The 26,927-nt window shown below is 37.3% G+C and overlaps 1 protein-coding gene across 9 annotated transcripts in view; it reads right to left on the bottom strand.

Moving 5' to 3' along the window:
• Positions 1-26,927, bottom strand: part of KLC1 (kinesin light chain 1) — a 47,101-nt gene that overhangs the window by 16,934 nt on the left and 3,240 nt on the right. For all 9 annotated transcript variants that reach the window (XM_042048251.1, XM_042048250.1, XM_042048252.1 and 6 more), the window contains exons 2-12: positions 12,852-13,113; positions 9,449-9,679; positions 7,359-7,437; positions 5,287-5,512; positions 4,663-4,750; positions 3,897-3,998; positions 3,100-3,273; positions 2,859-2,958; positions 1,937-1,986; positions 1,780-1,847; positions 311-419 (exon numbers count right to left, since the gene is read on the bottom strand). In XM_042048251.1, coding sequence (XP_041904185.1) covers positions 311-419; positions 1,780-1,847; positions 1,937-1,986; positions 2,859-2,958; positions 3,100-3,273; positions 3,897-3,998; positions 4,663-4,750; positions 5,287-5,512; positions 7,359-7,437; positions 9,449-9,679; positions 12,852-13,112 — 1,488 coding nt within the window. In that variant the 5' untranslated portion in view covers position 13,113. The remainder of the gene's footprint in view (positions 1-310; positions 420-1,779; positions 1,848-1,936; positions 1,987-2,858; positions 2,959-3,099; positions 3,274-3,896; positions 3,999-4,662; positions 4,751-5,286; positions 5,513-7,358; positions 7,438-9,448; positions 9,680-12,851; positions 13,114-26,927) is intronic.

Here is a 26,927-nt window from a genome sequence, read left to right as displayed (position 1 = left end):
TCCCCCAGCTACAGTCTCTCTCCCAGGACAAGCAGCCAGTTGAGGACTACTGGCCACCACAATGTTTTCTGCTCTTTAATTTTCCATATAATTTCACCCCCAGTTTGAATCATGTCCCCAGTATATGGTGCCACTGCCCTAACAATTAACCAGACTGCAAGTGTTAAGATGGTATCAGTTTTTATCACCAGTTCAGTCTGAAATTAGAAGGTGACCAGGCACTGAAAGTTTCTATATTCTGCATGCACAAAGTTGAAAATCTGCACGACCACAATGCAGAAATATCATTAAGGTGAATTTTCATACTTGCCTGTTTACGAGATCTCATTGCTGCCTCTTCTAATGTTTCAGCAGCTTCAAATTTGCCCTGTCGTCTGTAAAGTGCCCCAAGGTTCTTTAAAGTAGTTGTTACTGTTGGACTATTGAAAGAAAAGAAAAATAACTCTATGTAATGCATATACTCACACAGTGAACTCTTCTCAATTCACTAAAAAAAGCTTAAATGAATATAGTACTTAAAATCTTTTTGTAGTAATTTATTCTCTCTTGAAATACACTATACTGTACTTCATGTACACCTGCTGACCCCTTTCAAAGTATATCAACGTCTCATCCTGTGACCAGCCAACATCCCTGAAACTGGAATGCTATAACCTTGTACTCAGCTGCATCTAAAGGTGAAAATTTAGCTCTAGATGAGTCTAACCAACTGAATAATTGTGAAGCTTCCAAAAAATATGCTTATTCGTGCATAGAGAGACCATTACTGTAATATGCGTTAGTCACAAAAGTAATTAACAGTTTCTTTCATCAGCTTTTACTTAACACCTATTTGCAGTTTCTATGCATTCAAACCATGGTTGAACAAAAGAAAAAAAATTGCCCATTTCATTAACAAGTCTCACACTCCAACAAGACATTTTTGTTTCAATGGCACAAAATCAGCTCAGTCACAGTATTGTTGAGTGAAGTTTTGCTCCAGTAACAACAGAGAAAAGATTTTCTCATGCATTGGAATGAACAAGTACATGAAAAACAAACCAACAAAAAGTATTGCACACAAAACTCAGGACGGAGAAGAAAAGAGATTTCAACAGTACAAAGGCTCTGATGCTTGTTTAACACGAGAATTCAAATACTCAGTGAATGAAAAAACCTCACTGACTATCAGTACTAGTTGCAGGTTTATTAATACATTGTACCACCAACATGTTAAAGAAGTTGCATTAATAACAAAATTAGAACAAACAAAAATATTTCACCAACTATAATCCAAGCTGAAATCCTTGTTTCTCTTATTTCACTTTAAAGTATACATTGTCATTTACACAAGTATATTCTTCAGACTTCAGAAATTCAAATAATGCTTTGTTATGACAGTTTAACTTTGTTTTCTTGTGCCAGCTAGGTAACTAAAGGTGTAGTTGCTTGCAGCGTCATTTTTGGCCCTCTCCAGAGGCCCTGCAGGGGCAGGGAGGGCACATGTGCCAAGTAGTGGTACAGAAGGAAGGGTGACCTACACTGCCACCTGAAGGACTGCCAAGAACACAACTGGTGCAATTTTATGTCATTTACTGGATCTAACCAGACCAGATTAAAAGCAGCCTCAGGACTTGAAAACGGCTGTTGTATTCCTGAAAACCAGTCCTGGGTCTGGAATTTTTATTATTATCGTTTTTACAGCTCTAACCAAGGTTGCTTTGGTTTCGTTCTTAAAAATGCTTTAATCTGAGATGCTGAGCATTGCTGAGTTGTTTGTCCTGTAAAGAAATTACTCACCTGTCAACTTTGCAAGCTTTGTACCAGCCACCATACTCTCCAAAAGATGTGCCATCTTTTTGCTTTCCCTAGAACAAAGGTATTGTTGAAAAAAAGTACCTGATTTGCAACTTAAACAAGTAAAAGCATCAAAAAATATTTACAACAATGGTCTTACTTTGCATTCTTCCCTCTCTTCTGCATGCATCCAGATAGGCTTATTTTCATCTGGTGAAACAAGAAAGTATTTTATAGAAGAACAAAACTACAAGGTATTTATTGTTTGATTTTCACCACTCTGAAATGAAGTTGTGAACCAGGGAATTATACTATTACCACCACAAAAAAACCTTACTGTCCGTACTACAAGCAGCAGATAAATAAAACATGCACCTCTTTTACAGTTTTACAATTCTGCCTCCTTTTCTTATCTGAACTTAGAAACAGTTACTTCTGAGAAGCTTTGAAGTCAGTATATACTGCCACCCATTTGTCATGTGTCTAGTCCTGCGCTAGAAAACATGAATTTATTTCTTTTATCGTAACAACTACTTTGACATCTACTAAGTGGTGCATATGCTACTGTCATGGAATGAAAAAAAGAATGAAAACTCTTTACTGGGATTTTTAGTTTATAAAATGCACATGACTTCAATGTACAGTGTAATTCCCAATTTAAAGGTATTTTCCCCATTCTTTAAATGTGTTAATGGAGGGCTTGCATAAACAATGTCTCTATTCATGTCACTAAAAATCCTGCATTGACTTTTTTCTGTGACTGGACAGTGACGTACATTTTTCTGCCTCTATTAAAATACCAAAATTTGATTTAGTTGGGCTTAAGATAAATTATACCAGAAATAAAATCTATAAAACATAAACCCACTAAGTCTACCTCATGTTTTTGAATCAAATGTTTACTGCTGTATCTAAAAGCTTTCTTATGATGAACGTACTTCCAACACATCTATCAGCTCACCTTTTAAGTCCACCTAAAGCAGAAAACAATTTTAATCAGGACACTATTGACTTCCTGCAAATTTTATTTCATAGCTACAAAAATAAAACATAAATTCAAATCTAGGGACTCAGTTTCTTACCATCTACAGAGCCAAACTCCCGTTCATGAGCGCGAGTAAGAATCTCTTTGTATAAGGTTTCTGCTTGCTTAAACTTGCCCTGTTTTAGATAGCAGGATGCCTAAAAACAAAATACCCCCCAAAAGTTATCAGCATAGCGATTTATTTATCTTTATAAATAAGAAATACAATACATGGCGGATAAAAGTGCATTTCAATTAATGAGAAATCTTGTCTCAGATCTACTTTGGGAAAGGCTTACCAGATTGTTCTTTGTTTTTGCAACATTTGGATCATCTGGTCCCAGCTTAGTTTGGTAGATTTCAAGTGCCCTCTGATAGTAATATTCAACCTCCTCATATTTACCCTGGTTCTGGCATAGCAAAGCCAAGTTATTTAATTGCTTGGCAACATCAGGGTGATCTTTCCCCAGGACCTGAAAATGAAATACACTGTATTAAAACATTCTGTAATCATCAAGTCAGGGTTTAGAAATAAATATTTTAGAAACATCCTGTTAGTTTTATTCCTCCTCAATTCAACATGGGGATGACAAAAGCAAAAGATGCATTTGAAAGATATGGAAATGATTCAATTCTATTGCAAACTGAGAATGATTAAGAACAATCCATAAGAGAAACAAAGTAGTAAAACAACATTATATGGAGAGTATTATATAAACCTGAAGATGCAGTCTCATGGACTAAAATATTCACATAGAGAATAATCAACTTAAATTTTTTAACTAAGTTTCATTTTTTAATTCCAATGCTCTTGTCAAACCAAAGACTATTTAGCTATCTCAGGGGAAGGCAAAAGGTAAAGGAGGCTACTCACAAAATACAGAATTTAGCATATATCCAGAGTGCTCCAGCAATTCTGTAGCACTACTGGAATTTCCCACTGTTTTGAATTTCAGACACTCCTAACTACTAGGCACAGTTAACTCTGAGGTTTATCTGGCAGATCTACCCAACCACAACATAAAAAAAGGAAGTGTTTAACTTTGCCTTCTCCTTGAAAAAGTCCCTTCAGAGCCACTGTATTTGTCACTCATACCTTTTCTCTGATTTCCAGAGCTCGCTTACACAACGGTTCCGCTTCTTTGTACTTCCCCCGTTTACCATAGAGTACTGCAAGATTGTTAAGAGTTGCTGCCACCTGTCAACAGCAGAGAAACATTAATTACACTGAAAACTGCTGATACAAAGACTTGACCAATGAACACATCTGCAAGGCATTGATGTTTTCAAATTTTCCATGCAGGGCAGACCTCTTGAAATTTGCAAGTGAAGAAATTACTATTATTATTAAATGCATACATACACAACAGAGGAAAGAAAAACCTAAATCATGAAATAATTTTGCTTCATTCGTGGAAATGTCATTTAGTGCACACATCTTCACATGTTCTTCTCTTACAAAGGTACCTCTCACATCTATACTTTGAGCTGTCCTGCGTCCCACAAGGCTACAAAAGTATCACATGAATTTTACAAAAGCTTGATTTACGTTTCATTTACAAGCAGCAGTAAATCAAATCAGAAGTGCCCCTTCAATCTGAGTATAATAAAGTGATTTGAGTAAGCAAAACAAAATCTTTCTTCACAAACTGATTTCCCGTAGAAAATCCAGGCAATCCAAAATCAAGTAAAGGCAAATTATTTATGGTGAAACAGCACTGAATATAATGTGGCCTCCTACCTGTACTGTTTAAAGACAAGCCAGGTCTTAAAACCTTTCCTGTTGAGTTTGATATTAGAATTAGTTGAAAAAAAGCTCAGTGAAAAACAAACTAAAATTATGATACTGCATGTATACAAACCGCTGGATGATCTTTGCCCAAAGTCTTTTCACGGATGGCCAAGGCATCATTCAGGAGATTTGCTGCATCTTTGTATTTGTTCTGGTCTCTGAATTGTAAAGAGATATAATTAATACTGGGGATTCAGGAACAAAAAATCATAAAAATTAGGCTGACTTCACTACTGACATGAAGATGCTACTACAAAAGAATAATAATTGAGAATATATTCATAAATTAGGAAGTAAAACCCTGAAGCCTCTAACTGTAAATAGTTTGCTAGTTGAGGACTGTACTGAGCATGTTCTATTTCTACATTAATGTCCAATTTCTACCTCTGGATTATCTTGAAGTGGGTAATCAAGACATGGCCCTTCAGTACACAAAAAAAACCCTATCAAAATCAGCTCCATTCCCAAAGCAAAGGCATAGGCTTTTGGGACAGCAACTTGTTTGACTTCTACGTACAGGCAGACACACAAGTATTTTAGGACCCTCTTGAGAGTTTTAATAATAATTTAAGAAGGAAAATAAATTTAATGGAAAATAGAACAGGGAAAAAAATTCTAATCTTGAACATTATAAGGTTGTAGCCAAATACTAAGTATTTATTTCACGGGTATTTATCTATGCCAGCATACAAACCTGTACACCAAAGCAAGTATGTTCAACATAGTGGCAACATCAGGATGGTCATGACCTGAAGTCTTCTCCAGATCTTCAAGAGCTTGTTTACAGAGAGGTACAGCAACCTCATATCTACCTTGGGAAGCATACTGGATAACAAGATTATGTAGGGTCCGTAATCTTGCTGGAATTTCATAGCCACCTTGTTGGGCAGCAGCTGCTGCACTGCTATGCTGCTGTTGAACTGAAAGAAATGCGCAAAATTTCAACTTGTATGAAAGATGACTGTACATAAAACATCTCATGTGAGTGCTCAGTGGCACAGAATGAGACTCACTGAATTTTATTTCTTCTATACACAGAATTAGCATTAGAACTTCACAGCAGTCAGGCTGTCTTGAACAGAGACAGTGGAAATATGACTGTTTTATTCCTCATATCCTGTCCAGTATTGTATTACTATTATTTTTACAATTCTAGTAGCTCAAAGGGCCAAATGTAATAAACTAATGAAGAAAGTAGGAAAATATTTCAGCTCAGCAAATCATTAACATTCTCAAGATTGTATCATAGTTTTGCACTTACAAATATCCCTGTTTCCATACGGAAAGGAACACCAACATAGACAAGCTGAACACTTGCAGGAAAACTTTTTCCTTTATTCCCCTTCTCTAAACATACTTTTTTTTTGTTTTGTTTCCTATACCCAGGAGCACTTAAGGTTAGCACATAAAGGATTGAAACACCTTGGATGCCAGAAATAACAGCTGCAAGACAAAAGGCTGAGTCAAAGCCACCCTTTGAGTTTTACTAACTAACCCTTAGGCTTAGCCACTTACTTTACAGTAGCTCTTAAACTTTTGGCTATTGCAACCCTCACTCTCTCACTCCCCAAAACAATTTACTACCCCTTTTCTCTCCACCTGGTCAATTTCTGAGATTTAGAAAATTCCCTCTAACTCATTTTCATTAAACTCTGGAGAACACACAAGGTAAGGGCTCCAGCCAAGAGCCCGACTTTATTCTCTCCTTCCTATTAAGCAAAAACCACAGAAGGTGGAGCATTTTTATGTCACTGGAATCACACAAGTCCAAGCCTATACCCAGTGTCACTGTCTGCCAAAGCACTGAAGCATTTCAGCATTATTTTAGAAGGTCAGAGAAATCACTGACATGTCAACTTTGTCTTTTGCAAAGCAAAGTAAGGGAGCTTGGCCTCTCAACCTTCCTACTACAAAATTCCAGGGAAGCAAGGATGAGCTAGGAAGGAATTCATAATCAACACTGACCTACTGTAAACTCTTCAAGTCTTCCTTACAGTGCTGGCTATGGATAGCTTTACTATGCTGCCAAGACTGTAGTGTACCTTATGTGCAAGCCCATAAAGGATATTTGAAACTGCTAGTTGCAAAGGTGGGTCCCTTCAGACATTTGCCCTGAAGTCATTTGCCTGGTAAGAACCATTCTGCTCCCAGCACACTGCACTGACTCTACAACATCAGTATGTTCTATGTTTACACACGTAAAAAAAGCACATTTCACTTAGCAAGGCTTATCTATTAATAGCTTTTTTCAATCACACTACGAAACCTCTACCTCAAGCTTCACTGCATATTCCTCAGTCCTTCTCACCTGAAGAGAAATAATACTTCCACAACTATTATTAAAACTAATGTAGACAACCTTAGCAAAGGACAAAAGACCATATGAAAAAGATTTCATATTGAAACCTACCACAAAAATCCTAGATGATTAAAAAGGTCATTAACAGAATTCACCATCTGGTCAGAATCTGCCTCAGTTACTTGCAACTAACCATTCTGAGGCTCAAAAGAAGGATAATGGCAAATTCTGAATTTAAGTCAGTCTGAAGAACTTTCCAGCAGCTAGTACACTCTCTTTAAAAACCTAGGCCCCAGTTCTGTACATACCAATGTATAGAATGTATATCAATGACTGGATTCCTTAATCTAGCAGAGGCATTCATCACTCCAGCCGTGTCCCAGAGGACCCCAAGCATTTTTGTAAAGAATATCTTTATATTCTGCACTGCAGAAACACCCCAACCGTGTAATCTGAAGTACACTTACTTCCTTGTCCTTGGTCATCTTCATCATTGGGAAACAGATCATCCAAGGGCTCTTTGGTGGAATCCGTATCTTTATCCTCCTACAGAACAACCCCAAACCCAACAAATTAAATCTAAAGCATAGAGGACAGTCCAGTTAATCAGCAATGTTAAAGAAAAACTACACATTCAAAATTCAGAATTGAGAAGAATAACATTTCTCACTGAAGTTTTATAAAGGTCTTATATTTAAACGTATTTACACACTCTGCCCCAAAACAATACAGGACACCTTCAGAAGGGCCAGGAATAGAAATGAGGTCCCCTAGATTTCAGTCTCAATTTAAGCACTCAAGAACACATCTGCTATTCTCGCAGAGGCATCAGATCTGATGAAAGTACCTAGTGAAGAGTAAGCACTACTCAGTACAGAATTGTCCATGGTACTTTCTTTTAGTCATAAATGCAGTTACAGTTGGGCAAGGGAGAAGAATAACTGAGGAGACCTAAATTTCTGAGTACTCAGCTTCTGTACAAATAGTAAGATTTTGCAATTATAATCTGTAAGGTTCAAAAATTAAAAAATAAAACAAAAAAAGAACACTTGAAAGGAAGTTCATTTCCAATAGTCCCATCTGGAACCGTATTAATTACTGCACAATCCATCAGTGTACATTGATTTTAAGCATCCAAAGATCATTTCAAATGTAAAACAAAGAGACAGATCATCCCTCAGTCCTGTTTCCTAAATGTTGAGCCTAAACAATATAAATAGTTGAAGTTCTCAGAAATTATGAGCTCAGTAAGGAGAAAACCCAGAGGCAGAGCACATTTTTCTGGCTCTTCATCCAACACCTTTTTCCAGATGAGAAAAAACCAACTGCTGCTGCTGGCATTCAAATTTAATGATGGCAGAGCAGGGGCACTGCAAAACCAACAAACTGATGGGACTAGATCTCAGATGGGAAGCTCATAATTTTAAGTGTTGATTCCAACCTCATACTGAGTCTATACAACTGACTATTTCAAAGGCTAGAAACAGAGACTGTCCATATGGTTAGTAAAATTATAGACATGCTTAGCTTACTTGGACTCTATTTGTTAATTAAACTTCAAATAATGGAGATATTTAATCCATCTGCAGATTACAGATTGACAATATTGACAAAACCCCAATATTCCCTCCTTCTGCCCCTTTTCTGAACAGGCTTCACTGGCAAATTCATCTACAAATACCAAATCATGGAACAGCATTGAAAAATTCCGGGTGTAATTGACCAAAATAACTCTCACTATGTACAATATGCTAAAAAGGATTAGTCAAGCAGTCAGTTAAGCATGACTAAATCACAGTCATTTTCAACCATTAGAATTGCTGAAATAAGTAGTTATGAAAAACTTCTCTTTCCAAGACACCACTGAGAAGGTCTGAACACACAAAATGAGATGCTTCTCTATAGTGCCACCTAACCTGAGGAAGCAATTATAAAAAGAAGGGCAAATAAATCAGAAGGCTTTTAAAGTAATAACCTCCTTCTGTAAAGTTGTGCCCATTTTCTCTCTGAATCCAAGAATACATAACACAATGGGCTTGTAAACATGCAGATCATCACGATGTCTGGCAGATAGTCCTGAAAGAGGAATCAATAACATCCTTGTGTAAACTCTCAACAGATTCAAAAGCTATACACTGATTTCACTAGAGAAAAATTAAGTATTTTTCCTGCAGTCAAAATAAGCCAAGTCCTCTGGGTACTTAAAATCTCTCACAGCTTAGATTTCTCACTTAACAGCTGAGTTTATAGAACTGAGATTTTTGCTTTGGTCCAGTTCTTCACACTTTTAAGTTTACAGGATACTAAATGAGTATTTATCAGTTTTGTTCCTCATGTATCTTATTATCTGCAGACAGTAAAATATATACTCTCTTAAAATAAGAATGAACTCCCAGAATCATTCTGCAAACTATGTGACACTAGTACAAGGCAGTATTTTAAGGACAAATATATGTTAGGGACAAATAAAATGTATCTTTTATTTCTTGTTAAATAGGCAGATTACAACACATGTAAATGTAGGGTGCTTTTACTGTTTTACAATACAGGTACTTACTGATGGTGAAATATCATCATCATATTTTTTTAATTGATTCATGAATTCTAGATGTTTCTTTTCTTCCTCCAGCTGAGCTACAGACTGCTCACTTTTCTGTAGTTTCTGCTGTGTATTGGCCAGTTCATCCCGTAGCCACTGATTTTCCTGGCATAGCCGGCGAACCTGAGCCCGCAATTTCTGCTTCTCTGATTCCACTGCATTTAAGTGATTTGACAAGGCCATCATTACCTGAAAAGCAAAATGTGTCACATGACATACTTCCCTGAGAATGCAGGCTGTACATAACATACAAGGTTTTCATTTTTTAAACCTATGTCAGCTGTGAAATCTGGTAAACATTCACATTTCTCTTCCTTTTAGATCTGGTTCTCACTTTTCCTCTAAACCTTTTTACCATTTAGAATCACAGAATGGTTTGGGTTGGAAGGGGCCTCTAAGATCATCTCTTTCCAGCACACTGCCATGGGCAGGGACACCTTCCACTAGATCAGGTTGCACAAAGCCCCATCCAACCTGGCCTTGAACACTTCCAGGGACGGGGTACCTGTTCCACTACTTCACCACCCTCATAGGGAAGAATTTCTTCCCAAATCCAATCTAAAACTACTGTCTTTCAGTTTGAAGCCATTCTGCCTTGTTTTATCACTACATGATCTTTGAAAAGTCCCTCTCCAGCTCTCTTGTAACCCCTTTTAGCCCTGGAAGGGGCTCTAAGCTCTCCCCGGAGCCTTCTCCTCTTCTCCACCTCTCTCAGCCTCTCTCTCCAGAGCAGAGGTGCTTCAGCCCCCGATCATCTTCATGTGCCTCCTTGAGACGTGCTCCAACAGGTCCTTCCTTTGCTGGGGTCCCAGCCTAGAGGAACTCCTTACGAATGATTGTTTTCCATGATGCTATCAGAAGTTAAAATTGTTTCAGAATTCCCTGAAGATTAAATATAATCTTAAAATACATTAAAAATTTGAACTAGATTACTGAACTGGAAATCTTTGTACCACTAACATGAAATGGAGCAGTAATACTTTTAACTTGCAGGATCACAAAAATAACCTAAGAACTAACAAGGAGTTCTAATTTAGCACCTTCAAGACAAAAAAAGGATTTGTATACATGCTTATAGTTCCCAAAGATGAACACCTCAGCATAATGATAATACTTCAAAGGGACACTTATATGACTGAGATCTGAATGTGCAACTGAACAAACAATTTATAGATGCACTTCATATTATTAATCATAAGCCTGGGTGTGCAGACATTCAAACACAGTCACATTAAGGACAAAAAATAGAACACCCATAAAAGCAGCTTGCTTGGACTAGGGCTATTTTTGCTGAGCAGAGTCAAATGAAAAAGGAGCTTATTAAGTGAAAGCCAAACACTACCAGCAGAAGATATTCTCCCTTCACTGTTTATGCAATCTCCCACTGACATATGTAGAACCAGGCAGCAGTTCCAGGAAGCACACCTTGCAATAATGGACCACTGGTGAAAATACATAGCTTTTAGATCAGTTAGACATCCCCAAGTCACTCGTATTTCATCTCCTCAATTTCATACTTTTTTTTAAATCAAAGTTATCTTTAAGTGGTTTTAAATTAAGTATTTCATGTGAAACAGATGGTGTCCTTAGCTGAAATTTCAGGTGTCAAAATATTCATTAAGCCTTTAGAATTTTTCCTATAAAGGTAAGGAAAACTCCAGGCGTAATTTCCTAATACCAGTCCAAAGCTACACATTTCAGCACCTACCTATTTACATATTAAAAATTGTTTTAATATTTTTAATTACTTGGTTGATTCAAACAGTGGCGTTTATATAATGAGAAAGCATATTTAAGAAAATTGTGATAATAGGGTCAACGTATTCAAACACTGAACAAGCTACAATGGCAAACTAAAATTTTTTGTCATCTTACTTGCTAGAATTAACTGAAAGAAAAGTCTGATTACTTCTTCAGCAAAGCTAGTTTCATTTTCATGGAAATAACACATCTCCAGCCCTACATGCATGCCACAAAAACCATCTATTTCCGTATCTTAAATTTAAAAAATTTTTTTAAATTACTACATTGTTACAACTCAAAGCATGGAGGAAGATTAACCTTATCAGGTCTGAGAGCAGCAGTCTGAAGTGTAATTGGCTTCCTAACAAAGGCAGCAAATGCAGACTTCTTGGCTCCTCACCACCCCAGTTCAAAAAGTACCATGTGAGGCAAACAAGGCAGGAACATCTGCAGCTGAGGCTCCTGATAGAGCCAAGAATCAGAACTAGCTTTTCAGAGTCCTAATACTACATAGAAGTTACTTGTTCACTTGCACATCCTCTACGAACAACAATTAAAGGTTGTTTAATCACTCAACTATTGCAATTTCATTCCATGTATCTTCTAGCCTTTTCCCCCTGTACAAGGCATCAAAGTTTGTACAACATACACACTAAGGCTTGACAGTCAGTCCAGGGCTTCTACATTCCCCTGTCTGATAACCCACATTTCATTCTCTCAGTCTCAATTCACCATGATCCAATGCACACAACTTCCAGATCACCACACAATAATAGCTTGATCCAGAGGAGAAGTCTGAGCACAGTTACAGACCAACAGAAAGCCTATTAATGTAGAACTAACTCACTGGTGTTTTCAACTCATTTGCAAATACTCGGCCATTTTACCGTGATGACTGTCACATCACATTGTTCCAGGTTTTTGACTTAGTACAAAATACCATAAAGTTGTACTATAAATATAGTCCTGACGACCTAATAAACATGCAACTTTTCACTCATCTTCTGCAGATGGGATCTTCATTGACTAAGAGTCCACAGAAATTAGCTCAGAGTCCTCTCTTTAATGCACCAGTGAAAGTTGTTCAGATTCTGTACTCAGTTCTTAACCTTTAAAATGCCTTTAGCTTCAGTTTTGGTTTAGTAAAATGTTCAATAAACATTAGAGACTCTTAAGCTCTAAGAGCATCATGAGCTACTATAAAAAATCTGAGTCAAGGGAATATAAACATGAATTTAAGGCTACACCAGAGCTCAAAGGCTGGAGCAAATTCATTTATATGTGTGTTTGTGTGAGACCTTCCTATGCAATCATTTAGAGCTAAAATACCACTGCTCAGCTCTTGAGCTGCTCGAACGTTACCTGCCTAATGCTGTGGAAAAGTCTAAACAGAAAATGTTACTGTCTCACTGATGTTAAGTGGAGTCCAGTTAAGAGCTTCAGTACTTTAACACTGAATGCATAATTAGTTCTGTAACACAGCAAGATGGACAGTAACTACCTCTATTAATTACAGTTCCTTTTGTCCTTACTACACAAGAAAAATGCAAATGTCCCAGCATATTACTAATATCTGGAGGGAAATGTCCAAAATGCTTAATTTTTACCACAACTTTACCTGTGCTTCACTAAGGCCAAGCTCCAGCATTTCCAGTGACTTTCGAATCATGTTTGATTTTTCTTCAACCAGATTAGTTTCATCATCTTTCTTCAAACATTTCAGCGTTTCAAGCAAGCTCTGTAAAATTGAATTGTGTTCATTCTTCAGTGCCTCTAGTCCATTAATCACTTGCTTAGTTTTGGCAATGATTTCATCTTGAGTAAGCTTCTCCAACTTCTCTTCTTTTAAATACACCATTGTGGACATGTTTTCATACATTCTGAAATGGAAGAATATGCTAGTTAATACAAAAGGAAAACTTAAATAAGCATATAACTCTATACCTGAACTTTGTTTGAAAGTTTGAAATGTATATTCAGAATGCAATTATATTTGTGCACAACTTTTACAATGTTTAATGATCTGAGTTTGAACGGTTTCAAGTTTTCCAGTTTCTATTTCCAGATTTAATATTAACACTGACTGATAAACCAAAAAACATCACATAATGAAAAACAGACTACAATGTGGCATTAGAATTTGTAGCAAGTGCTGAACAACAGGGCTGCATCTCCACGATTCTGGTTTGTGCAAAAGCAAAGTAGCTGGTGTATAAAATACATACTATAATAAATACAGCTATTTGCAGATGCCACTGATCTGTAACTGTTAAAAAAACCCCACAAAATAGAGCTTGAAGAATTTGAAGAAATACCATCCAGCCTTCTAAAAGAGTTGTCAGTCAGTCATGAGAAAAGTTACCTGTTTCCTGTAAAAAGGAAACACCATCCTCATTCTTTCCCAAGGGCTACAAAAGCTCTTCTCACGATGTATTTTGAACATCACAACTACCCCCTCGGACAACTTTAATTCATTATTTTAACTCTACAGTTAAAACATAGACATTCAATTGCCTGCAGGTCTAGATGCAGCTGTTTTGATGAAGATACAACACCTGTCTCATGCTGGAAAAAAAAGTTTGTATAGCACAACCCTTGCAGCAAGAAACATTTCACTGTGCTATTTTGTCAGTACCTAAAGCATTACATTAAGGATAGTAAATTTCTGGATGCCTTTCACCACCTCTACCAAATGCAAATGAAGACCCAAAAAAGTTTAGAAACTCACATACTCCAATTATCACACATGCTGTTACTGAAGTCTCAAACAAGTTTAACAATGTAAACATGGAAAGAGAAGACACACAAATCTTTTATATGTCACCAGAAAAATGTTCTATAATGAAAATAAAGACTTGAGGAATTACTCCTCTATACCTCAGGTATTTAAATCTTTGAGTGAACAAGGAAGTATAAGTTAGAATAAAATAGGAAAGATTTTTCAGAAGTAATAAATTATGACATCTATGTGAAGACACCTGGGTAAGCACTGATAAACTAACACTTTAAATTAATTAAAATAGTATTAAAACTTTGTACTACAGAAGCAAGTCTAATTTTAGAAGAAAGCAAAAAAAATTAGAACCACTTAAATCTTGAATCAGAACTGCTATAAGAACGTGCATATATGCACATCATGACAACAGCCAAAGGATGTGCTCTTATGCTTTTGTATTACATTAAAAATAAAAGGTTGCTCTTTCTTCCTATATGTACTCAAATTACTCTCTCTGTTATGATCTCCTGCAGTGCTATACCCAAAAGGCATATCCACGTTACCACAAAAAAGCTGTATGACACTGGTTTATTTTGTAATAATTGTCTGAAAACAGATAATTTGGGGAAGTGTGAACTTGGTTTTACCCAGATTTAATATAATAACTTCATAGTCACAAAAAAATTAATATGGAACATATAAATCTGTATAAAGCCATTCATCTAGCATGGCATAAGAAATCAACCCATGAAAACCTGATGACGAGAATGATATTTACACATTTCCCCTTTATAACCTGAGAACTACTACCCAGAATGCTTGAAAAAACAGTTTTGAAGTACAGACTCTCTGAAGTTGTGTGGAAAAATGATCTGCAATTTAATGTGGGCCAAATTTGTAAATGAATGCTTCTAACACACAGTCATAAAAGAAATTGTTATGGATTATGCTAACTTCAGCACACAACTCAACCCTAATTACCCACGGCACACTTTCACAGCCTCAATTAACAATTTCCATCCTGAATGCAAAGAACTGAACCTTTGATTATAAGGAAATAAAACCAGCAGAGATATCTAATGAAGTGACCACTCGTGTATCTTATGGAAATTCCTCCTGCATGCCTCAGTATTCTGCCATTCTAGAGCAAAGATGAAAAGCAGGTGTTTGCAAACATGTATGTAATGCACGTATAGATGATAGTTTTAAAAAAATTACACATCTGAAACACCTCAGTAGAAATAAAGTTATTCTAAGTGATGAATACAGATAAATTAACACCCATAAATTAACAGCTAAATTAGATAAACAGGCCCATAGCTCTGGCTGAATACAATGAAGCTCCAACTAATGATGGCTTAAGATAGCACAGCAGCTTTTGAAGAGAGGAAAAGCAGGTTTAAACATGATGGGGCAAAAACATATTTAAAACCATCCCAGCAGCAAACCTGTTTTATGAATACATGCCTCCTGTCTCAATCCAGTGTGCCAGATTTTTTAGCTGCCTCATTCCAACCCAAATGTAGCTAAAAGCTTCCACTGCCTCTACACTACCAGTGTAAGGAACCTACCGGAGCTGGAGCCAAGCCAAAAGCTGCATCAAGACACAGACTGACCTGAAGGTCCTTGCAGCCTGGGAGAGGGATTCTCAAGTCTCCTCTAGTGAACACTTTTAGAATCCCAATTTCTCCCACTGACAGGAAAGGAATAAATCTTTTGGGATAAGTTTTGTGGGGTGTCTGTTGGTGTTCAACGTTTTATAGATTGTGCTTGGGAGAATAATTTAGAAAACAGGAGGATAACAAACAAATTGTCCTGCTATCAGATCTGACTCTTTGTAGGAGCAAAATTAATGAATAAATATCTATTAGCCTTTAAGAGTAGTGTGGAGGTGCAGTGCTATTTCCATGATTTTTTAAAGATGTATTTTACAAAAGATCATTACCTGTTCATCACACAAGCCCATATTAGAATACATAATCATTTAATTGGGGATGGTTTTGAAAAGGGAAAGGACTCTGATTCAATCATCCTTGTGGGTCCCTTCCAACTCAGCATATTCTGTGATTCTGTAAATTAGATTTGAATGCCCTGAGGCAGCAAACCCCACACAGGATGCAAAAATAAAGTTTGTATGCAGGATGTATACAGGGGAAAGGAGACAAAACCTACCCAACCTTTCTACTGTCACTTTTCAAAAAATGTTAACTCTTTCTTCCTATACATCTTCCCTACAGAAAAAAAGGGTGTAGGCAAGGGTGTCTTAAACTTCTTAAGTTTTGTCCCGCACTTCCCACTGCATTGCAAATTTTACCTGTTGTAGAGCAGGAATTCTAGATTCAAATACTAGTTTTTAACTTGGGTGTACAACTGAAAACAAAAGAAAGAATTAAGATGCACAAAGGTTTGTATGTTAAACCGAATTTTGGATGAGGAAAAAAAAATGCAATGCAGACAGAGTTACAGACTCACCAGCTGGCTTAAAAAAATTACCTGTTTTATTAAGCATTTGTCTGTGTAGATCTTGAGTATTACCTTCCTTGTTTGTTTTCAACAATATAGACTATGCTAACGTACAAAAGTCACTTAATGCTTTCAAACTTTTAGAAAAATCAGGTCACTGTCTTAAAACACACAAAAACTAGTTAACTTTGACAGCTCAACATAAAAAGCCCAGCAGTATTTTCTACTCAAGAGGTTTCCAAAACATTTTATGACATAAACTCAAAACAGAGAAATGGACTGAGAATAGCAAGAGTCTGAACCAAAGAAAGCACAAAGAAAGCAAAGCCGAGTCTTTCAGTCGTGTAACCACTGGGATAATCTGATCATATACAAACAACTTAAGTGGCTGTTATCTTTAATCACTTTAAGTATTTTGTTATACATAAAACTTTCAAACCAGCTACACTAGTAATGCTGACATCACAAATTTGTGCCTAAATTCTCCCACAGACATACATGCATCACTGCCAGCTACCTAAGCTCTCCAGCTCATATTTAAAGATCTCTTCAAGAGCTTTTCCTACTCAGCTGCTGTTAAAGAAGAGTCATTTTCCTGCAGATCACCTCAAAATATTCTTGAGCCAAAACACAGATGAATCCCTCTTTGCATAGGAAAACTTACCGAGGAAGAGTTTTATTCTAAAAAAACCCAAGAGATTTTTTTTTCCTTGACTAAAGATTAGCATGGACCCTAAAAACAAATAAATAAAATCATTCTAACTTTTCTTCCTTGTTAGGAATCCCTAAGGACTCCCCCTCTCTGTACTGGTATTTTTATTATTTAATGGGTTTCAAGTACTAAAAGCTTGGAAGATAAATGTTTAATGTATCTAGGGTCTGATCATTACTGTTTCAAAATACAATTTTAAATAAATAAATTTTAAAAACCACGAAGTCTAAACTGCTTTGTCAAGCCAAATTCTCCCTAAACTTTTCTCTCTGAATATACAGCTAACAGGCAGCAGAGCTGAAAATTAAGGAAAAATATGTTTGCATATAAAAAAGAGTAAATCATCTTCCCAACAGTAAAAGTTGCTACAAGGCTGGCTCAAGCCATACCAAGCCATACATCTGTCACCTAAATGCATGGCAAATTCCAGAGTTATGGTGGAAAGTTATACTAATTTGAGCTTTTTGTATCTCTAATAGGGACCTATCAGTTCACTGTTTCCTAACAATAATCAGTCTATTCAGGGCTTTTAACCCTAATTTCACTCTTAGTTCCTCCTTAATTAAATGGCAAGGCTCAGCATCCTACATCTGCCATGTACTTGTTTCAGTTTTGTGTGAGCTGCAAATTACAAGTCATTAATTCCCTGCTCAGAGCAAGAACAGGTCTCATTACATCATGTAAGGCAGCACCATCTTCAAATACTACGAGCTGCTTTAACTGCTAATCTTCATAATGTGGAAAACTGCCTTCTCAAACAATCCTCAAAACATCACAGGCTGTCCAAGCACGAAAAGAAACTCAGCAACAAAGGCAGGAGATGAAAAACAGTTTGGGAAGGACTGAGTAGTGTGTCAAACACTGCATTAGCCGCACCCCTCCCGCAGACAGCTCAGCGACAGCAGAAATTACAAGGATGAATCACTCACGGATGCCTTTCATACGCTGAGAAAGGTATTTGTAAAAGCACTCAGATAACAAACACTCTAGTTTAACTGTATTACTGTTATGGTTTACAGTCAGAAATTTCAAAGTCTGAAAGAACAATGATTACCTGTTTTTTTAATTTAATATGTTAAATTTCTCTTTAGCTGTGAGACTATTTCTGCTGTCACAAGTCATACTCCGAAAAGGAATATTTATAATCTTTACCTTTTTGTTTGATTTGCCTTCCTTTTAGTTAAAATGATTCCTTATACTCAGGAATTTTATTCCATTACATGATCTCTGAACTCCCAAAGGAAAGTAGCTTTTCCCTCTTGACATATTCAGGACTGCAGCTTTCCCGTCAGTGCCAGTCATCACTCTTCTCATCATCTATATTTGAATCCGCACAGAATAGAAAATCTGGAACTGCACCTGCAAACAGCGTCCTGGTGGAGGTCAGACTTAAAGCACACTCGCTGACCCAGTTCTATAAACAGAACACTGCTGCACTTCTGCACTGCCTCGGGTTTCCAAATGCGTGAGCTCACAAAGCATCTTCATCATGCAGCACACAGGTACAGAGCTACCTTAAAAATAACTCGGTGAGGACAATTAGCAGCACATACTGGAGGCTGTAAATCACTGACCAGAAGCAGGTAAGAGGATGGAGTTGCACATGACCTAACGACCAATATTAAGCTACAGAGAAACTCCCCCTCTCCAAGGGGAGTCACTTTTCTACCAACTTCCAGGTAGTAAACATCTGAATTTAAGAAAAATCTTACTGTGCTTCTCCTGCCAGCCTTCAACTAGGAGCTAGCCCTAAATGTAGAAGTCTGCCCTACCACATGGTTTAAAGTGAAGGTATGCTAGGTAAATACTGTAAAAAGGACATCTGTAGTCCTCTAATGTCAAGGGCACATATTCCAAGAAAAGCTCAGAATCACATTCATAATTTGACCTACAGCCTTAACATCACAAAATGTCTGTGTTGGTAAGTAAACTGGACAAACACTCAACCTTTGCCAAGTTTTAGCATTTCTAAAGGCAAGCCCAGAGGTTTCTGAAGAAATGCACAATAAGCAAAGGACAGATTGACTAAAAGGAGTAAAACACAAACACCCCTTGAATACTGGCAGAAATTTCTGCGTTTCCAACAAGGCTGTTGCTTTTCTCCTATGACTGCCAGAAGCAGCCTACTCTCCACATGGCAGCAGTGGGAAGAGGCCGTATGGCCTCACGTTCTACCCCTGCACCACAGCAGCATCCATCTCTGAAAAACAGCACGTCAGGCTCTAGGAAACCCCAATGGCTACCAATAAGCCCATGCACTGCATTGATCATGCATCACTATGTTTAAGTGAAGAGGATTATGTACTTGTTTAGCTGAAGAACACAGCTGCTGTACATCTATCTTGATAAATCTTGGAATCTTTTAATGTTTGGGCCTGCTATTAAAAAAAATAAAAATCATACCTTTCAGGAGAAATCTTCAGATTCTTTGAAAGATGAAAAAATTATTATGGAGAAATGCAGGCTAACAAACCATATTTGCTAAAAAAAGAGATGATAGCAAAAATAGCTCCTATAAAACCCTTAGCAGGGGTGATGCTGACAATTCTCTTTGAGAAAGCACAAGCTAAGATGATTTGCACTGCTGAGAAAGTACAAGCTATGAAGATTTGCTCAGCTGCAGAGTCCTTTGATTTAGTTTTCTGTAGCATGCTACTTCAACACTAATGAACACTGATTCTTAGCAATCATACCTGGATACTTAAAGGTAACAAACTTAGTACAATTTGGAAATAAATACTTCTGCACATTTCAAAGACAACTGGCAAAAATGCCTTGAAATTTATTTCAACCCTCAGCCTTCCTTCTGCTGTAGCAAGCAAACTATTTTCATTAAAATTATTACTTCCTGCTGAAATAGTTAATTGAGTTAAAAATCTGTATACAGTATAAAAATATTCCATGACATAAAAGCGTTCTTTAACTACACAGATTACTCTTCCTCTTAAAGAAAAGATTATGGTGTCAATCCCTTGACCGTACTGCATTGAACAAACACTAGCTACTAGCTAGCATTTCAATTATCACGATACAGCAAATCTGTATCCTTTTAACTGCAGACATTCCAGATGACCTGCCCCTCTAATTCCAAAATCTCTTTTAGACTCAAACATATCTGGAATTCCATATTGCTGCAGGCCAAATCCCATCTTGCTCTTCCTGTTCACATACTGCAGAAGACAGAAACCCTCAGATGATGTGACTGCTCCATCCACATTATTATGCCTATCCCAATTATTTGTGTGAAAGGAATCAAGGCTAAGTTCCTTTCTTGTATATCTCACCAACTGCATTTTACCTTTCCCAAGGTCTAAAAATATAGTAATTAAAACACAGAATAGCAACATGTCCTAAAATCATTGCAGATTTTCTGAGAAGTGTTAGATCCTACAGTCTGGATGTATTGTAAGCATATAAGAGAAAAATTCTTTCTCTGTATACATTCTCAAGCCCCTCTAATATCTCAGATTTCAAATGAAACTGGATGGATATTAAGATCCTTCTATGCATTTGTTACCACATCAATGACTACTCATTGTCAAAGCTGAAGCATGTGCAGAAGAAATCTGACCGCCGTGTGTGTCTAAGGCAGTTCCATAGACTCAGTCAGGAGTCCAGAGGAGCTACACTAAACGCCAGACTTTCAAGAAGGTACAGCTTATAAATGCTTTGTTAATCGAGGCTGCTATCATCTGTTACAAGCTGGTGGTACATAACTTCCTTCCTCAACATCTGAAACAGCCCTGTGGCAAGATCCAAATCCCACTCTTTTCCAGAATAATAAAACTGAACACAACCCCCTTCTCTTGTTTAGTAGTGTTGGGCCAAATCTAATGCTGATTTTTTTAATGTTAGTTACGTCCATGGAATCTCTGAAGGCAGACAGACCGCAAATCTCCAAGTCTCCCACCCCTTGGAGCAAGGGAGTTGTCTCCCTTCTGTACCTCTGTTGTGTCAACAGAAACAGCGTCTGTTGGTCTCCTTCAAAGCAGACGCTTCCTTAGTTTCTGTGAGCACTAATAAACACTTCCAAGCAGCCACTAGTGGATTTTGAGAAAGGAGAGCTTTTTGCCTTCCCTAAAACACTGACACAACATGCCAGCTCAGGCCACAGGGATCTGCCTTTTGCATGTGACAACAAAGGCCCACCTCACTGGATCAATTTAACAAAATGATCATGACTCTATTAAGAGCAGTTACACAAAGACAGAATAAACTTACTTAAATGCGTCAGAAGGCAGAGGTGTAATGACTTAAAAAGTAGTTATAATTACCCTTAGTTATTAAAAAGTCTTGTCACAAGAATCAAAGATACATCAAGAAAAATCTAGGCTAACTGTTCAAAACGGTATTGTGGTTTAGTATTTTGTAGTTACAAAGACATGCTTCATAAATTATCTACTTTAAGTGGATTGAAAGGAAATTTTGACTGTATTTTTAAATAAATACTGTCAAGAAAGTTTGAGTAACAGATCCATCATCACTATCAAATTCCACAGTTTTTACCCTCACTATTCCAAGCATCTACATTTATTTCTGTGTGAAAATGGCACTTGGCTCTTCATGGACTGGCCACCTTATACAACCATGTCTTCAATGAACTTTGATAAATGTCTTGATAAGGCTGGTTCTTGCTGGTGTGAGAGCCTTTGAGACTGGAATTGGGTTAGGGTACACAGAGTGATAGACGAAATACAGAAATATCAAAAGCTACCAAGTCTTGCAATTTGAAGTTGTCAATAGTGTAGACAAAACATTTTTCAGCTTAACTCTAGATCTTTCATTTTGAATTGTTATTTTTGGACAAGAACTGCTTTATTGACTAATCAAAGTAAGCATCCATTTATGTTATCTATTTATCTAATCTCTAAATAGCACTTAGGTAGAAGCACAGGAATGTTCCCATCAAATCAGTCTTCCAAAATACATTAAAAACTCCATCAGCTTCCACTTACTAACATCAGATCTATTAACTTAACCAAATCTACTTTTTATAGCATACCCATAAACATCTAGAAAATGCATTCAGGAAGGGCAGAGAAGGCCACAGCTTGCCTCATACCATTGGACCTATGTGGGAAGCTCTGCTGACAATTTACTGTGAGTACTGACTACAACACTCTTACATGCTTGATGACATTGAAGAGAAGGGCTATTCGGACTGCAACAAGAAAAAAACACTATTTCTTCTGCAGACATAAAAGGAACATCCACTAACATTGTTTCAGCACACAGCAGCCTTTAGGTTTAACAAATCCTTGCATCTGGTTTTGAAGCTATTTAATAGTTTACATTAAGATGCACAAACTGTGCAGAGTCTCCCTTCAAGCTTTAGGAAAAATATCTTCCTCCTGCTTATCCAGTAATTTAAAAAAAAAAAAAAAAAAAAAAAAAAGCAAACCCACTAACCCAATTACCCAATTCTTGCAAAACATTTCACAAGTAAACTGTTCAGCCATAATCCTTAATATTGAGAAAGAATTAATGCTAACCCATTACATCAAAATCGGTACTTTCAATGGCAACTACCATTATGAGAATACCATTATGAGAATAATTCTTTTTTTATACCTTACATATTTAAGTTTATACAAAGCACAGCAAATGATGCAGCCATCTAGAAACAGCTGCATATCACTCACCGTTTCTTATCTATGACTGCAGAAAGCTGATTTAGCTGTAAGGTTGGAAATAATTTCCTTGTTAAGTACTCCATAATCTAGAGCCCTTACTCTGATGTTCTGAATTCTTCTGGGTCAGGAGGTGCTGAGCAGTACATTCTGTGCACTCACACCTGAGGACCAAACCATAGTTCCAGCCCCTGCTCCAGTGATCTTTCACATTTCTGATTTATCTTAGCTAGTGCTGGGCATGGGGTATCCCTTTGGGACTCCTGAAATCCTCGCTGTGGTAACACCTCTCGCATGACAGTTCCCACCACCCTGCTGCAGGACACCACTCGTCTGGTGGACTAACACAGAACAAGAGCACCGGAAAATAAACACAGAAGCTAAAAGTTTCGTCTGAATATTATTTTTTAAACCATCTTGCTTGGATAATCTGTTTTGAAAGCACCCCCCTCCCGAGGATGGCAGAACAGTGGCCTCCTAAAACAACCATGCCACATTAAAAGCACCGTATCGTGTGCTTGCAAGCATTGTTCCATGTGCAGCCAGACTACAGGCTGCAAGACAAAAAAGGAAAAGAAAAAAAAGAAGTCAGCAAGCATATTTTCAGGCTATTTGTTATCCTAACAAACGGGTGTGGATCAAGATTCAATGGCCACACAAAGTACAAGCAGTCACTGTAATTCAAACCCCATTGACTGCTGCTTTCAAAAATAAGCTGTGCATCTTTGCTCTCCACCTGCATTCAGCACAAATTCCAAACCCAAGAACTTTTTTCTTCAGGTAAACAATGTATTCCAACAGCAGTATTTTAAGTGTGTGCTACAATCAACATGCAGGATATGATTTTTACTTAAACTCCTGGGAGAGAAATCGATACTAACTGAATAAAAAGTGCTTAAAAGCAAAGTAATCGATTCATTAATCTGCCTTTATCTGTTTTCTAAACAATGGAAAGAAGATAAACTTAAGTAACAGCAAATTACTGTGACTAAGACAAAGACACCCTGTGGTGCCTCTTGTCTTTTCAAAAGGTATAGAATGGATAACAAATTCTTTAAAAACTAGGACGTCTGGCTACAACACCCGTAAGTACCATAAGAAAACATTACATATCATCTCTGCATGATTTCTTAAGCCCTTGGGAGTGCCAACCAAGGACCAGTATCATGTGTTCCAGAATGCTACCAGACCAGAATCTTACGAAGTAGTTTTATTACATCCTCCCTGTTAAGCATAATTCTGCCTTACCACAGACATAGTCCTCAGGTTCACACACCAAATCTTCCCAAAATACATCATTCCCCAAAATTAACATGTCTTTCTGAGGATTCATTCCCTCATACCTCTAGTAAGACCTCTAGGTCACTATCATGCAAGCTAACACACTGCCAAACATCATCATGACTTCTACATCCCTCCATGTTTCAGTACAGTAATATTCATCATACTGAATGCTACGACACTGAATTGGGCTACTTACATCCAGGGAAATGGTAAATATAAACAATAGCACATTCTTTTATTTTCCACACAGTATTGCCTTCTACGTTCAGAGGAATTTAGAGACAGAAACAGCCACTGAATCATCTGGCCCGGCTTCCTGCAAACACCAGACCATGAGCATTCATTCACTCACCAAGACTACGGCTAGACATAGCAACCTGGCAATGCTTCACACCCAGCCATACATTTCATTCCCATTCCTGTCCATAATAAATCAAAATAAAGATATGTGCCTTTTACTGGATTATTTTTCCACTGGAGGTGAGGGGACAGAAAAGAAAAAAGGTTCAGGCCATAAACACAACCAAAATTCACGTATTTCCCCAGGCTGCCATGCAGCAAGCTGTGTTGATAGAACGAGGACAGGCAACAAGCAGCAGGACTCTGGAACTACATAAACCAGCACGGAGATGGAAGAACATTTTATCTACATCCATAGAGATCAATTATATATTCCTATTCTATCAACAGAAGCATTGTAGGAGGTTGTAGTCCCCCTCCTAGCTCAAAACTATAACCTCCCCTGTGTCCTCACAGACTACCATCCCACTAGTTCCATTAATTAATTACACACTGCCACCCTCTACACTATTGGGGAGAGATGAATCCCACTTCTTTAATCAACCCTTCTCCCTCTAAACACACACAAAATGTGATTGGGAACTGGGGGTGAACAGGGTGGAACATGCAGTTTAAGCACATGAACAAATGAAACATTAAAGATGGGGACATACTAAAATCCACTCATGGCAAAGAAAGGAGGGATGACAGAGTAACAGCAGCCTCTCTGAAATGGAAGCTGCTCAAACCAGAAGAGAAGGACAGAACTGTGACTTCCCCACACTATTCAGGCTGACATTGTTTCATAAAGGAACATCCATAAAAGCACTTAAAACAATATTCTATTCAGAAGAACAAAAAAAGGCAGCAGAACCACACCAACACACACCCTGCTCCTCCCTGCCAGTCCCTAATCTGTATGACATGGCTTGCAAATCATTCAGCTGCTGTCAGCTGGAAGGAGCAAACGCAAGATATAGTGCAGGAATAGTTACTGCAATCCCTTACAAAGCTCAAAACCACCACCCTCTGCACTGTGGAATGGCACACACACTTGAATCATAGCACACTGCCAGTAATCTTAATTTTTTGTTAACATTAACTACTTAACTACTACATACAAACACAGATAAGAATGAAGGTAATAATTTATCTGGTAATTCTGAAAAATATATGTATTGTCCTTTAAAAAGACTAACTTGTAGATATAACTTTTTAAGAAGTATCAAAAAGTTGGTTTATGTCAGCCTTTTCTTGAACCTCTGAACATTAATAAGTGTAATGTTAACTTTTCAAATGGTTTGCTGGGGTAAATCACATAGTAAATGTAACATAATTAGCCACCATCCCAACCCTACAGATACGTAAGGAAGCCAGTACTACCCACTAGATTGGTTACATCCTTTGTTTAGTCACTTTAAAATTAAATAAAATCAGCTATGTTTCTGACATAATCCCCAAAACAGAATCTAAACATGATGAACGGGGTTTATGGCAGGGATTTACAAAAGAATCAAAATATGAAACTGCTCACTTTTAAGTCTACCAACAAAAGATATCTTACCGCTTTTACTTGTAAGGAAGACTTGATATTGAGAAACCATGTACAAAATATGCCCGTTTCAGCAGACAACAGAAGGAAAGCATATTGGAAATATAAGGTGGCATGATCCCATGCTTCCTCATTTTGAGCCAGAATCATGCCCAACAATAATTATTTGACAAACTAAATTAATTTTAATTCTACATACATGCCAAAGGCCTAAACATAGCTTCCAAAGTAAAGATTGTTTCTGACTGCAGTTAAATAGCAGCATCCCTGGGAGATAAACTGGATTCAAAGAAACAAACAGTTATTAAATCAACACACAGATACTATTACTTGCATCTGTTTTCTTAGCCGATGGAATCTGAAGAAACTGTTAACTATCAGAGAGTGTCTTTATACATTTTAAGAAATTAGCATCTCTAATGTTAACTTTGCTTTAGTGTTCATCCTTTGTTCACATTCCCAAATATATTATGGTTACCAGAAGCATACATACACCCTCAGTCCTCATGCTTGCCCTTTCAGTATGACCTCTTAAGTATGTTAATTGTCTAGCACAAAAAAACCCCGAGTACAGTGTCATCTTGTGCCTGATGACTACAAAACATAAGTTTTGTACTTTATACACCTCACATAAAACCCTCTGGAAGTAATTCCTGTATCACTGAAAGCAGCTGCAATTCTGGCTCTAATCCTCGTAACAAAGTGCCCAATTTAAATCCCTGAAGATGACAGCAACAAGTATCTCAGCAAATCTAAGTCAGAAAAAGTGCACTTTTTTCTGGTCAGGCATTTATTTAGTAATTTTTCAAAGGAATGACGCTTTCTTCTACATCCTACTTTCAGAAAGGAAAACGTTTAATTAAATAAAATACTGGGAAGACTTTAATACCTCAGAAACACCTGAAGCTGACTGTGACTCAGGATAACTACTACAATCAGTTCTATTTTGTAGTCAAATAGGATTCTTTTTAGAGTGAGCAAGGTGTCTCTGACTGCTACTTGGTTACAACAAATATGTATTAGACATTATGTTTGTCATGCTTCTGCTTGAAGGAAAA

This window comes from Corvus kubaryi, unplaced genomic scaffold (assembly GCF_017639235.1).
Source record: "Corvus kubaryi isolate FWS band 111438036 unplaced genomic scaffold, C.kubaryi_AGA036_p1.0 66, whole genome shotgun sequence".
Taxonomy (NCBI): Eukaryota; Metazoa; Chordata; class Aves; order Passeriformes; family Corvidae; genus Corvus; species Corvus kubaryi.
Note: the sequence above shows the minus strand (reverse complement) of the source record. Positions and strands in the feature narration are given on the sequence as shown.